Source organism: Tenrec ecaudatus, chromosome 17 (genome assembly GCF_050624435.1).
Source record: "Tenrec ecaudatus isolate mTenEca1 chromosome 17, mTenEca1.hap1, whole genome shotgun sequence".
Classification (NCBI taxonomy): domain Eukaryota; kingdom Metazoa; phylum Chordata; class Mammalia; order Afrosoricida; family Tenrecidae; genus Tenrec; species Tenrec ecaudatus.
The window spans coordinates 63,780,007-63,795,035 of NC_134546.1; the positions used below are offsets into that span (position 1 = coordinate 63,780,007).

At 49.6% G+C, this 15,029-nt stretch overlaps 1 protein-coding gene across 2 annotated transcripts in view; it reads right to left on the bottom strand.

Annotated features, from left to right (window-relative positions):
- The window catches only part of DIS3L (DIS3 like exosome 3'-5' exoribonuclease), a 31,240-nt gene that overhangs the window by 7,725 nt on the left and 8,486 nt on the right, over positions 1-15,029 (bottom strand). The window contains exons 4-11 of one of the 2 annotated variants that reach the window (XM_075536002.1): positions 11,599-11,734; positions 8,330-8,506; positions 6,812-6,890; positions 5,635-5,814; positions 4,789-4,958; positions 3,788-3,949; positions 1,130-1,377; positions 490-582 (exon numbers count right to left, since the gene is read on the bottom strand). In XM_075536002.1, the coding sequence (XP_075392117.1) occupies positions 490-582; positions 1,130-1,377; positions 3,788-3,949; positions 4,789-4,958; positions 5,635-5,814; positions 6,812-6,890; positions 8,330-8,506; positions 11,599-11,734 (1,245 nt within the window). Of the gene's footprint in view, positions 1-489; positions 583-1,129; positions 1,378-3,787; positions 3,950-4,788; positions 4,959-5,634; positions 5,815-6,811; positions 6,891-8,329; positions 8,507-11,598; positions 11,735-15,029 lie in introns of those variants that run through there. The other variant, XM_075536004.1, reaches the window with a different exon arrangement.

Genomic DNA, 15,029 nt, shown 5'->3' on the forward strand with positions numbered 1-15,029 from the left:
GAGTTTTGTGTAAACTTGAATCTGTATGAAAGTGGAGTCCAGCCAATCAGATCACAGCTTGATGATGCCTCTTGGGAGGTGTGGTCTTCTTATAAGGGAGAAACTGGGACCCCTTCTTTCTCTCTCTGCCCCTTCGCTTGCCTGCTTTCTAGGATCCTGTGCCTGTCTCCCGGGACAGCTCCCTGTGGGCCTCCTGACTGAGAGCTGACCAGCATCCTGCCATGTTCCTGCCAACCTTGGATCCACGTGACTCTGCACCCACCAGCCTGTGCTCTTCCCACGACCTGCTTCTCATTTCTGCATCACTGGCCTGCCGCTGCGTGAGTCCCAAGAAGGCTCTGCCTAACATCAGACTTACGGTCTTGAGTTGAACTGGGCTGGGCTGTGTTCTCAAAAAGAAATTACTTTTTGCTATAAAGTCCTTTCTTGTATATTGTCACTGATTTTGTTTCTCGGAACAACGCAGCGTCACCCAGCATACTAACTTACCTGTCAACGCCTCCCAGGAGGGAGCACACATCGGCACTGAGGACGGAGGGCAGCATGTCATAGCGCCGGTCTGCTAAGTAATAGGTGGTGGCCCTGGGGATGAAACACAATGCTGGGGTGCGACCTGCAGCAGCAAGAAGGGGACGGCGGGGCGTGGGGGCTGCAGGGAGGTAAACGGCCAGTGCTGCTGCCCCCTCCCCCCCCCCCCCCGCTCTTGCTCGTTCACAAAGTGCAGCGGACTGGGTAATAAAGCTATTCCCATGCTCCCACTTTGCTAAGCGATACTGCTGTTCGCTGAAGTCTGCCTCTGCCACACAGACACACGCGCACACACGAAAGAAAAATCTCCCTTCAGTGGCATGAATCTCAGTTATACAAGAAAAATGAAAGTGTAATGATCCAGTATTTGTATAAGATCATACTATACTGCTGTGTGAAAATGTTAACCCGCTCAGCGAAGTAGGAAATGCCACGCGTCAGGCCATGTTAGAAAAGCAGGGGTCAATGGATCAAGGTACGGCTCTTTGAAAGGCAGGGAGAAGGGGGCCTTCACACACCTGCCCTGGCAGACGTGCCGAGCACCCTGCCGTGAGCACAGCCACACACACGCCGTCACAGTGCCCGCTGCAAACAGCATTACCTTGTTCTGGCTTCAATATCAATATAGGAATTCGGCGCCACAAAGTGCGTCACGTCGGCGATGTGCACCCCAAGCTCCAGGTTGCCGTTGGGCAAGGTTCTGACCGAGAGTGTGTCATCCACATCCTCACAACCTTTGGGGTCAATGCTGAACACAAGGTGGGTTTCCCGCAAGTCTCGACGCTTGAGCTCCTCTTCAGGGCTCACCTTCCAGGGGGTTTCTGGACTGTTCACTGGCATCTCTCCCATCTGCTCAACGAGAGGGCAGTTTCCACAGCTTTCTCGGAGGCCTCACACAGGTGCCATTCCTTCCCAATTGCCTTCGGCACGCAACCTATGCAATCACTTCTTCCTAGCGGTCATTATTTATTAGGCCATGTGGGTCCGGGGAGAAAGACGTGGCTGCTGCTCCTGTAAAGAGACAGCGTCTCGGACACCCCCAGGGGCAGTTCTCCCCTGGCCTAGAAGATCGCTGTGAGTGGGAAGCGACTCAAGAGCAGTGCGTTTGGCCTGCTGGGCTCTGGAAAGTCAAGAGTTAACAGCTAAGCCATGAGACCATGTCTTTGAAGACCTGTAAATCTAACAACAACTTCCTCCAGGATTTTCAGTCACAGGGGCTGGGGCAAGAACAAATGGGTAGTTTATAAAGGGAGCAGGTACCCCATTTTCAAATGATCCATCTGTTTAAATGGAAGTGAAGTTTTGTTGTTTTCTTTTCATTTCTATATTTCTTTTTTTAACGAATACTTTTATTGGGGGCTCTTACATCTTTTATCACAATCCATACATTCATCCGGTATGTCAAGCACATTTGCACATATGCTCCCTTTACAAAGCATTCTCTTCCCACTTGAGCCCTTGCTATCAGCTCCCCATTTCTCCCCACTCCCTCCCCCACCAGCCCTCCCTCTTGAACCCTTGATAAATTAGATTTTTTTTCCATATCTTATATCGTCCTCCATCACCCCTCACCCACTTCTCTGTTGTTCATTCCCCTGGGAAGGGGTTATAGATTAATCCTTGTGATCGATTCCCCCTTTCTCGCCCCCCCCTCCCCTAAACTCCTGGTATCTCTACTCTCATTGTTGGCCCTGAGGGGTTTATCTATTGATTCCCTGTGCTTCGGGCTCTTATCTGTAGCAGTATGCATGTATGTTCTGGTCTAATCCAATTTGTAAGGTAGAATTGAGGTCATGACAGTGGGGGTTAGGAAGCACCAAAGAGCTAGAAGAAGGCTGTGTGTTTCTTTGGCGCTATACTGCACCATAACCAGCTCATCTCTTCCCTGTGACCCCTCTGTGAGGGGATGTCCATTTGTCTACAAATCAAGCCTTGGTGAAACACACACACACACACACACACACACACACACACACCTCTGCCTCAACATACCCCAAATATTAAAAGCTTACTCTTGAAAGATCATTTAAATAGGACCAACTAGGACATTTCCTTTGCATTAGGACCTTTTCAAACTATCAATTCACAGTTAAGTAGGCTAAAAGGGAAGAGAAAAATGTAGTTCCAAAAAGTGGAATCCACATTTTATTTTATTCTAACATTTTCACCAAGAGCTGCCAAACAACCCAAGAAAGAATTTCCAGAAACTAATGTTAAGCATAAAAATGTAATCATGTAAAATATCCTCAGATATTTTACTATTATAGCTCCTGGTCTGTCAAAAACTATAATGAAAACAAGAACACCCAGATGCTCTTGACGGCGATGCAAACTGGTCCTGCTTTTTCTGGAGACTAATCTGACAATCCATAACCAAAGCTCCTTAAATTTTTTATGCCCTTTGATTTGGTAATCTCACATTAATGGCTACATTCCAAGGAAATGATCAAAAGGAAAAAATAATAAAAAAACAATGTTTATAATAACATTTTAAATAGCATCCTTTATAATACTGAAAAATTAAATAGCACGAACACCAAGCAACTGAGGAACGCTTACACAAACCAGGGCTCACCGACGCACAGTCATGGGCCGTGACTACTTACAGTAAGCAGGCCATGTCAACATATAGAAATAACTTTAAGTGAAAGACGCAGAGCACAAAATATGATGTACACACCAAACAAGACTGCTTTGTAAGAACAAACCCACAATAGATGAAGGCTTTAAAATAGCAAAAAGTGATGAAAATAGCCAATGCTTTGTGTTTTGGGGATTTTGGGCTTCTGTAAAGGGTACAGAAACTTCCATAATAAGCATGATTTATTTTTTTTAAACCACGGGTCAGAGACGTATGGAAGCCAGGAAGCCACTGCTGGTGGCCTTGTGCAGGGTGCCGGTCGAGTGATTCTGGGAGCAAGCTCAGCTCAGCTGGGCCTATAGCTAGGTAGCCCTGCAGCTGCTGGGATGGATGCACGCTGACTAGGAGACTTGGACACGCCGTTTGTAAGCACAGTTGGAATAGAGAGAAGTTGAGGGCTAGGAGACTAGAGGAGAATAATTCTGCTCTGTGGCTGACTTCAGACTAGTCCGAAGACAGAATAATAGGAGTGAGACTTTTCCATTACTGCGGGATTCAGGCCATGGATCATCCCATAGGACAAAGATTTCCCTTAGCGACAAAACAAATGATCACAGAAACAAAAGCGAACCATACAAAATGCCCGTCACTAGACCCGAGGCCTGAGGGAACTCTGACCTGCGCTTCGGAGAAAGGGACAACCGAGATGCTGTTTTCCACCAAGATGGTTGCAATCTCCCCCTCCAGATCTCGGATCCTTCCCAAGACCCGCACGAAGTGCCCATTCGGGTACACAGATGTTGGCTCCCAGGAGTCGATGCGGACCACCACCCTGAAGTCCTGTGAAGGGAAGCAACAGGAAACATGAGCGCGGCGCCAGGAGAGCATCGAGCAGCAGCGGCTCACTCTCTTCTCGGAGGGGGGGTTGCTTGCTAAGTTCCTTGGCATCCTCAGATGCCATTGGGTAGGCTTGAAGGAACCAGTGTGACCTGAAGCCTCCAGCGCCAAGAATTCCGGCAAATGGAGGAAGGAGAACACATGAGCATTGCCCCAGCTTGAATCTTGCCACAGGGCTTCACGGGGCCCGGGTGCCTGCCTGGGGGGAGCCTGCCTGAGCGCCTCACTTTCAACCTGCAGAGCATCCGGGGATGAAATCCGGCGGTGCTTATACTCTGCGTAGCAGGTAAAGGTCAATCTCTAACTTTCCGGTTTATGTCCTCTCTCCAGTGCTAGTGCTGTATGGATAATCGATTCTGTGAAGGATCACTATATCATCCCTATAGGGCAGAGGGATCGTATTTCTATATCGCTTGCTGGAGGAAAGCTTGTTAGTGTTGGCAAAGTGTAGCTATTGGAAGTTTCTGTGTTAGACAGCTGGATAATGTATGTTCTTGCCGGATGTCCTACACAGCTCTTTCTAGGTCGGCTTCTCAGTCTTTATTTATTAACCACGGACTATGTAATAGATGGCTCGTATATATTTAGAATTTAAAACAAACAAGCAAAAACGGGTATCTCAGAATGCCAGATGCCATCAATAATCTACCCTCTTCTGCAGGGGAATTACCAATGCTTCCTGGTACTGCCGAGGAGCTGCTGGGCCTGGGCGGAGGGCTAAGGGGAGTGGGAGGTGGTGTGGGCAGGGAGTGGGTAAGCCGCAGAGGGACACCCGCAGTTACCTGGAGGGCTTCCGCTTGCTGCGTGCTAATTCTGATTTTGGGAATTTTATAATCCCAAGGGGTCACTAGGATTTTCTGAGCATTTTTGCCCTGAGATTGGACCTCTTCTTTGGATGGAAACGTCACCACGTAATCCCGCCAGTTCTTCTGAAGGATGCCCACCACTCTGCCTTCGGGAAAAGCAAACAGATCCACCATTAGCATCGTCAGTTCAGCAGGAGGAACGAGAACCAGAAACGCAGCGACTTGGGTGTTTCCTCCCCCAATCAGAGCCACACACGAGATGCTTCAAGAGACGCGTAGCTGAGAAGCTGGCACACAGGTACCGTTCAGACGAGCATTTTCTTTTTACCACCCTGTCGGTAAAAGCTCCTTCTTTTGTGGGGCCTGATGAGACAGTTAGGACCCATCTGCCCCACCTTTTCTTTGCCCTCTACACCAGCAGTCTACGGGACGGTGGGAAAAGTCAGTGTTTCTTACTCTTGTTAAAACCTGTGCCATCCCCACGGGGCTCCCGGAGCAGAGGGAAGCAGTGAGGGATGACTTTGAGGATGGGGAACTGGCGCCAGAGCTCACTGAGAGCCGCGTTAGCAGCGTGCCGGGGCAGGCCCGGGGGCAGGCCCGGGAGAAGTGGTTCTGCTAGGGCCAGCAGCCAGGAGCACAGAGAGCGAGATCTCGGGGGAGTCTCTGCTTGGGGCACCTCAAGAAGAGCTTCAGTTTTGTTCTGAAGGGGAGCAGACGGGAGTATGGCTGGGAATAAATACACCTGCCCAGGGAGACTCGGGCCGTGGGCACAACAGACATTCCACAGGTGGAGCCGGGCACAGGGAGGCCCAGCCAGCTCACCTGTGGGCATGGGCTCGCTCGGGGACTCGCCCGAGGTCTTGTCCTCATTGTCATTCTCACACAGGGCGGCCGTCCTGCCTTTCCATTCGTCCTTGGGCAGCAGTTCCACAGCCACCACGTCTCCGTGGATGGAGCGGTTTCGCGCCTTCATCCCGTGGATCAGGATGTCGCTGGCTAAATCTGGGTTGGGGGTCAGCACAGGGAGACTCAGCAAGCCCAATGCCAAACACAACTCGCTGGGGGTCTCACCAGCGTGCCTCCCGTCTTGGGGGGAGCGCCAACTTCCTGCGCTCTGCGGGGGAGGGAGGCACACGCGTGGCCAACGTGTGTGGAAGCCGGCCCTGGAGCTCATGGGGGGCGCTCGGCGGCGGTGGCAGATGAACTCCATGCTGCTCCAGCCGGGGGATTGGGACACGCCTTCAGAAAGCACGATCTCTCATCCCCCGGCCAGCTGCGCTCCTGCGACTGCCCGGTGGCTGCATTTCCCTGCTGGTGCAGAGCTAAGAACTCTAATCTATTACGATAGAGTTGGCTTGTGCCCATGTTTGTTTTTATTACGTTTTAAAAATGACTTCAGGATGGCCAGAGAGCGCTCGAGGCAGTGCAGGGGGATGTCTTCGAGGAGGCTCTGGGGCCAGACTGCTGCCAGCGAGCGCTCCCTGCGTGTGGCCCTGGGAAAGGGACCCTGGTTCTCGTGTTAAACGTCAGAAACAATGACAAGAACACTCGGTCTCCGCAGGGCTTAGGCCTGTACCTGGTCTACAGTAAGCACTAACTAACATAATCTCAGCCACCATCGCCTATTAAGGTTTGTTACAATTAAATCAGAAGTGAGAGTCAAAAGGCAAAGCAAAGCAACATCAAAGCAACCGCCCTCAATCCCAGCCCCTCGCACAGTAGCTGAGGACAGGTCATTGGTTCTTGTGCCACAGCAGAATGATAAGAGTGATAAGCTGCTGTCACCACGCCGACTGTCTAACAGCGACGCTACGGGCCAGAGGAGAACTGCCCCAGACTGTAAGTCTTCACGGGAGTCTCATCTTTCTCTTACACAGCGGCTGGTGGGCTTGAACGACTGACCCTGCAGTCAGTAGCCCAAGGCTCAGCCCATGGTGCCACCAGGGACCCTTCATAAAGAAGTGAGCTGTATGGAGATTGAAGGACGTTTTCCATGAACCTGAATCTTTACTGCTGGCTCCTTGGAGACGAACAAACGCTTCCATTTGTGCTCTGTGTTTGTTGACGTTGAGGACTCCCTGAAATCACAAATCAAAGGTGTCATCCTGGTTTAGCTCCAAAAGGTCCGCAAGAAAGGGGACAGGGCACCCCGTGAAACAGCCTGTCAGACTCTTCCAAGGCTGGCCAGCTTCCCTGTCTGGAGAGCGCTCCGGCCCAGCTTGCCTTTTCTCCACGGGACTGCTGTGGGGAGCGGGGTTCACTGCACTGACATGAGGAGGGGTCTTGCACAAGCTTCCTGGGAACTGCCTCCTGGGAGGCGGTAAGCCTGACCAGCAGGTTGGCAGCTAGCCTTCTCAGGCATGGCTCTTTAGCACACCTTGACTCCAGGGAGGCGCCTGAGGGTGCTCACCTCCGAATGGCCTGCCCACAAATCGCCCCAAGTGCTTGGTGCGCACGGAAAGGCCGCCACGTGTCTCTCTGTGTCTCCACGTGTCACAGAAGCACACAGGACCACTCTCTGCCCCTCACAGGCACAGGAGTGCAGGCGCAATTGCTGAGAGCTGAGCAGCCTAACTGTATCCAAGTCCTGCCCACAGCCCTGACCGCCGCGTCTGGCTCTGGACCTGGGATCTGGAGGTGGGGCTGGGATCCTGAGGGTGTCCTTGAAGGACTCGGGGAGATAGATACCCAAGGCACGAAGAAGCCTAAGTTCACCCGTTTCAGTTTTGCCAAAACTCTGAATGTTGATTCAAAATGCCAGGGGGCTTACAGAAGCTCTCGATAGGGCGGGAACACGAACTGATCATGACTGCACAAGTCACCGTAAAGGCGATTCAACCCAAGGGGGGGTGCCCTATAGTGTGGTGTTGATGCCTGAGTGATTGAATTACTCTCTTATGATATGTAAATTATGTGCCAATGAAACTGTTGGAAAACAATTTTTTAATTTAAAAAATGAGCCGTGGTATATAAAAATATTTTTAAAGTCCTGGGAAAATTGGAATTAGAAGATAATGACATTTTCCTAGGAACTTTTTTCTTTTTAAAAATATTTTATTAGCTGCTCTTACAGATATTATTACGATCCATAGTTCCATTATCTAATGAGGCTAATTGTACAATTGCTGCCCTCATCATTTTCAGTACATTTTCTTTTCTTTTTAAACTCCTTGCTATCAGCTCCCCTGTGTCCACCCCCTTCCCCACCAGGGGCTTCTTGACGCCCCTCATGAATGTGTCCTTTCTAATGGTGACGGAGGCCTTTGTGAGGCTACTGCCGTGCTCCGTGTGTGCGGTGACACGGGTAGGAAGCAGCAGGACAGCGCAGCTTCAACTGGACAGGGTGGCACCCTTCCTACCGCCTTAAAAACCCACAGCCCTGCACACTGGGCCAGGAGGGCCGATGCCCATCTCATTTACAGCCTTGAAGCTGGCTCCTGGGAGTGGGGTGGGGGTGGGGGTGGAGTGAGTAAAGAGGAGAAGCTGGTCCTGACCCGCTTCTTCAGGACCCCCTCACCTGGACGTAGCGCCCAGATTTAATGCCGGCTTCTAGCACTTCCAGGGCAAGGTGCTCCGGGTATTCCTTCCCATGGCTCTCCTGACTTTCGCTCTCCCTCTCCCGCCGAGTCTGAACGATCGAGTCACAAAGCTCGTGGGCAGCCTTTAAGTCGGGCCAAAAATTGTCCAGGTAGCTCTGCAGTAGATAAGGGCACCAGAGAAACATGGGCATGACTTCAGCACCACCAGAACCCAGACCAGGAACAGAGGGTGTTCTGCTGTGAGGGTGACGTGTTAAACGCGCATTTCCTTCCACCTCCTCCTTCCTGCCCACGGCGTGCAGAGAGGGGGGGGGGCGACCTCCCGGACGTGCACGCATTCTGTTGAGTGCACTCAGGGCATCAGACAGTGGCCTGTGGAGAATAAAGAGAAAAGGCTCCTGTGTGGGCATTCCTGGTTCCTTTTGGGTGGGTGTGTTTTTCATTCTGAGACACTTGAAATTTGTAAGAAATTTAAATAAGAGATGAAAGTGACAAAGAGTGACGTGTCTGGGCAGATGCCCCCTTCCCTGAGCAGAGACAGGGGTGCAAAGATGTTCCTGTCCACTGGTGGGGGTTTCTCTCCTTAGCAGTTCCCAGGGGACGGAGTGTTCGTCTGTGACTGTCTGCTGTGCTCCTGGAGGGGGCACAATGCTGCTACTGGCTGTACACTCGGTTTAAAACAACTGTGCAACAAGTGCCTGGTCCTTGGAACTAGAACGTTACTGAATATTATTCAACTTCTTGGTGCAAGTCTTTCAGAGAGTCACTAGAATAAACACCAAGACAACCACTGACAAAGAGTCTGGGGTGCAGACAACGATACATTTTAGTGGCCCCATTTACCCTGTGTAAGGAGCCCTGGGGGAGTCGTTCGGCACAGAGTCAGCAGTGAGAAACCGTCAGAGGCTGCCCACTCCCACCGAGATGGACAGCCTCGGAAAGGCTGTTCTGCTCTGTCCCCCAGGGAGTGAGTCGCTGTGAGTCAGAAGGGAGTCACTGGCAGTGAGGGGGCAGGTATCAGGCAGGGAAACAAATGCTTGGCTCTCACTGAATAAAAGCACATTTACATGTGATTTTAAACTTAACTTTAAGTCTAAGGTAGTAGAGTCTAATACATTCTCTTTTCTCAAATTGAAAAGAAATGATCTTTATAGTTACCACTAGCATTTTACCTGCTAAATTTGGGGTCTTGTCCAACCTGATTCCTTCCACAAGTTCTGTCTGTGCTAAGTTCGGGACTCCAATTCTATGACCATCTACCAACCACCAAAGTTTGTCATTATAAAACACTCTTCAAGGGGATCTACTGCCGCCCCTCTGTTCCATTACACTTGACACCTCCACAGAAAAGCCCTGCTTTCCCTCTCTTCCAAACTCCTCTGCTATCGCTCACCTCTGTGAAGGCCCAGGTCACGCAGCCGGCTTGTGAGATGCTAGTCAAAATAAAACCGCACTATACCGCTGGACTACCAAGAAAAGTAATTTTCACAGCCAGTAGGAAAATGTAATTTTAGTCAACTGTCCTCTGCGGGAACAAGACATGATGTATCGCAACAGAGAAAACAAGTGACACGGCCATTAATATCTCGCGCCCCTGGAGTTCTCCGGCATGCGACAACACTTTTTATAGCCGGGCCAAGAAAATTCTATTGGCAAATCTTTAGCGATACATGCACCTGGGAACCCTTATAGAATCTACAATTCAAAACCCAACTAGACTTTCTGAACACTGACAAGGGTAATGGAGGGCCTCACGCTGCATCCCCTCAGAAAAGCAAGGGACAAAGTTTTCCGCTAGTGGCACTTGACTGACCATTGGGCAGGCAGAAGAGACTAGTCATCTACTGAGAGATAAACGGCTGTCCCGTCCGCAGACAGCACCTCAGAGATAAGGCAAAGTGTGATGCCAAGACAGCCCAGGAAACTGTCACGGGCACTGCGCTCCTGTCTGCGATCTGAACACTGAGCTGAGCCGAGCTGACAGCGAGCGGCCTTATACACAACACCAACCCATTCACTGACCCCTACGAACTCCCACACACGCACAGGCGGGGCAGGGGAGGAACGGCTGAGAAACGAGATCGAAAACACAAAACAGCGTGTACGTGTACCTTTAGAAAAACAACTGGGGAGGCAGGACGGCGTGGTGGGTGGGAGCCAGAGTTCTGGGGTCAGACAGTCTGGGCTCTACCTCGTTCTAGCTGCGTGACCTTGGGGACGTTGCTTAGCTTTTCTGTGTTTGAGTTTCTTTACCAATAAAATGGAGATCAAATACCACCTTCCAGAGTTAAATAACACGTGTGATAGCCTTGGCACACCGCCTGGCCGAGAGAAACCAATCGCGCGGTAGTATATGATGATCAGATGGGCCATAGCAAATCGCTGTTTCGTAGGTCCAAAACGAGCATATTGGCAATTGTCTAAGATTTAACATTTTACCAGGACTATCATTATTGTTACTGTGCATAGATAAACATATGTTTACTGTCAGCAGGGGTTTCCTGGGCAGATGTCTTGGCTGCCATGGGCCTTGCTACAGCCAAGATGAATTGGATAGAGGAGAGGGGAGAAGAGGATACCCCCCTCTGTTTGAAAGTGAATCAGGAGGTTTATTCTGAGTCATTAGTTTATATGCATAATAGGAGGCCAGTGATTTCAAAAACACACAGCTTGAAATAGGTTAGTTACAAAAAGGCTTATGAAAGCGAGTCAGTAAATAATGCTACAGAATCAGAGAAGCCTCTATTACACACAATTACCCCAAATGAGAAGCTATGGCCCTCGATATACCCCACCATCTAAGTCTACACATAGCTGCAGGTACTGGTTCCAACTCTCTAACCCTTCCCTGACGAACTGTGCTCTCGGGTTCACACCACGTCAAAGCAGCAGCCCGGGGTTGTCCTGGCCTCACACTGCGCTTCTTTTAAATGCTCTTTGAGCTTCAGCAACAACCCAGGCTGTGGATGGGGCAAGGTTTCCTAGGACAGTCCTTGGGCCCTGGAAGAATAAGCATTGTGGTGAAGGAAAAATTTATTGATTCAAATTGCCTGGCCTTTTCCTCACCAATGCAGTTTTCAGTTTTCTTAAAACTTCTTTGTAACAAGCCCCCCAAGTTATCCTGTTTCCTTTGAGAAAATCTATCAAGGCACTGGAACTAGACTAAGCACTGCGAGCTCAGGAGCATCACTTTCATTAGCCTTGTAAGGGCCACACACTCCCTGGGACAGAGAACAGCTGGGAGTACCTTGAATGAAATCACAAACACGCCTTCTGTTTCACTTCCATACTGTTGAATGGTCTCTTCACCTTCTGTCACCATAACGATTGGCATTCTGCCCTGGCAGTGCTGATGGTACCAGACGGCTGCTCGGTAGATGCTCCTAGACAAACGAAAGGCACGTGAGCCAGCCCTCCCAAGACCGACCCCCACAGCCGGAATCCCAGTGTGACACCTGGCTTTGAACTCGCGGCCCAATCAGACGACTCCATTTAACAAAGATTGCCGAGTGCCCTTTATACGCACGTCCTGAACTAGGTGCTTTGGCGGAATCAGGAAGTGTTTGACAATTCTCCTTCCCTAGGACCGGGAGAGAGATTAGACTTCCTATCCTCCTAGAGTCCCTGTGGGACGCACACAGGGAGAGTTCTCCTCTATTCCATAGGGCTGCTCCGAGTCGGAGCGGACTCAAAGGCAGTGAGTCTGGGGTACAGCTGGCGGCCACCGCCATCACTGGCACTTCTCCATGTGCCCCAGAAACCTCGAACGCCCGTCAGTGGAGGGCCGAGCCCACAGCCTAAGGAATGAGAAGCGAAGCTGTCTGTGTGAGGCTGGACAGACGCGCGTGTTTGCCTAAGAGAAAAACCAGGTCATAAGTTGCTGCGGGCCATGATCCAGTAAGGTTGGACAAGGAACCACATGAAATGTCTGATTATCTCATTTAAAAGGGAAATTGAGTCTGGAGCCCTGAGGTCAATTCCGGGTGATGTTTCTAAGGGCAGGGCAGGTCAAGTTCTCTGGACACAGGTGTCCTTCTCTGCAAATTCTGATATTCTGTAAGGTCTCTTTCCTTATCTGGTTCCATTTTGTTGCGATTCAGCCAGGCTTTCCCTAGTGCCTCCGTGTGCTCACCGTGCACTGAGGAGAGTCATCTTGTGTATTCACGGATGGCCCACAATGCAGAAGACTAGCTTTCCCTCTCTAGCCCTCAGCTCTGCGGGAACTTGAGCCTCCAACTAACGACTCAGGTATGTGTCAGTGCTCATTCTGCTTCAGGGAACTGAAATAGTGAATGGCGATTACAGATAAAAAGTGACAAGACAAAGTAGAGATGCTTTTCAGATAAGACACTTAAAATCTTAAGGTCTCTTTGGACCTCCACGGGCACTGCCGGTGCTCAGCTGGAGCGGAGGTGGACAGTGTACCTACCCCAAGTGCCCAGTGAGTGCCCCTCGCTCAGGGAGTAGCTAGCTACATGTCTAACCCTCCCCTCCAAGCTCATCTTCTTCTTTCTTATGAGATGTGCTCTCGTCCAGATGGAAACTGTAAACACAGGGAATCCAGGACAGATGAACCCCTCAGGACCAACAGTGAGAGTGGCGATACGGGGGGGGGGGGGGGGGGGTGGAGGGAAGGTGGGGTAGAAAGGTGGAACAGATTACAAGGATCTTCATATAACCCCCTCCCTGCAGGACGGACAGCAGAGAAGTAGGTGAAGGCAGACATCAGACAGTGTAAGATATGACAAAATAATAATAATTTATAAATCATCAAGGGTTCATGAGGGAGAGGGAGCAGGGAGGGAGGGGGGGAAAAAAGAGGAGCTGATACCCAGGGCTCAAGTAGAAAGCAAATGTTTTGAGAATGATGATGGCAACAAATGTACAAATGTGCTTGACACAATGGATGTATATATGGAATGTGATAAGAATTGTACGAACCCCTAATAAAATGATTTAAATTTTTTAAAAAGTAAAAAATAAACGAACACCCAAAAAATAGTTCATGTACCATCAATTCAATGGTCTGAATATATTTAAGAGAACTGCGCAATCATCACCACAATCAATATTAGAACAGTTTCATCGTTTTTGCACATTGTTATAGCTCTCCATTTCCCTTAACCTTAACCGGCCATCATCATCCCTGCCATAACCCTAAGAAACTATTCTTTAAAAATTTTATTAAATACCTTTATTGGGGTCTCTTACATGTCTTATCACAATCCATCATTCCTCCAGTGTGTCGAGCACATTTGCACATATGCTGCCATCATCATTTTCAAAGCCTTCTCTTCCCACTTGAGTCCCTGATATCAGCTCCCTCTTTTCCCCCCCACCCTCCCCTAATCCTCCTGGTATCTCTACTCTCATTGTTGGCCCTGAGGGGCCTATCTATCCTGATTGCCTGTGTTGTGGGCTCTTATGCATATCAGTGTTTATGTTCTGGTCTAATCCGATCTGTAAAGTAGAGCTGAGATCATGATAGTGGGGGGAAGAAAACACCAAAGAGCTAGAGGAAAGTTGTGTGTTTCATCGGTGCCATCCTACACCCCAACTGGCTCATGTCTTCCCTGTGACCCCTCTGTAGGGGGATGTCCAATTGTCTACAGATGGGCTTGGGTCTCCACTCCATGCCCGCCACAACCGCCCCGCCATTCACCTTGGGTATGATTTTGTTCTGGGTCTTAGATGCCTGATACCTGATCCCATTGACACCTCATGGTCACATAGGCTGGTGTGCTTCTTCCATGTGGGCTTTATTGCTTCTAAGCTAGATGGCCATTTGTTTATCCTCAAGCCTTTAAGAACCCAGACACTAGATCTTTCTATGGCCGGGCACCACCAGCTTTCTTCACCACATTTACTTATGCACCCATTTTGTCTTCAGCGATCGTGTCAGAAAGGTGAGCATCACAGAATGCCGGATTGTTAGAATAAAGTGTTCTTGTGTTGAGTCGAAGCCCAGTGTCCATCTGCAACCTTAATTCTTAACATATAGATATGAGCACATAGTTCTATTCCCCTCATTTTATATACATTTACATGTGTACATGCCTGTATTGAGACCTCTATCAATGTCCTGTGCCTCCTGGTTCGCTCCTTTTACTTCCCTCTTGTCCCACCACCATGTTCGGCCTTCATTTGGGTTTAGGAATTCCTTGTTGCTACATTGTCCTTGATTAAGCCCCAGTGGCTACCCTACGTCCTTCTCTCCATTGATTTTAGTTCACTTGTTCCCTTGTCCCTGGGTTGGTCACCATCCCCCCTTCCTTTCTCCCACCTCCCCTTGCCTAAGAAACTATTATGCCAGTTACTGTCTCTGTAGATTTACCTATCCTGGACTTCACATACAGAAATCACACTAATTCTCCCCTACCCAACAACAAAACAAAACACAGAAAAATCTCAATCCAAGCAGAAAATAATGAAAACAAGTTAAAAACGAGTCAAAAGGGAAAACAAATGGGCCTAGCTTTAACTATTAATTCGTGTTTGGATGCATTCTCTCTGAGAGCAAAGCCATTCAGATTCTTGGCCAATGAGCCAAGGGAATTCAGCGGAGGCTTATTCCCCATGAGAATCCTGCAACTGCATTTTGGGCTTCCACTGGCATCCTTCTGCACATGGGGGGTGCTGGGAATTTAAGCTGTAATAAAGCTCTTTTCTGTGATCTCA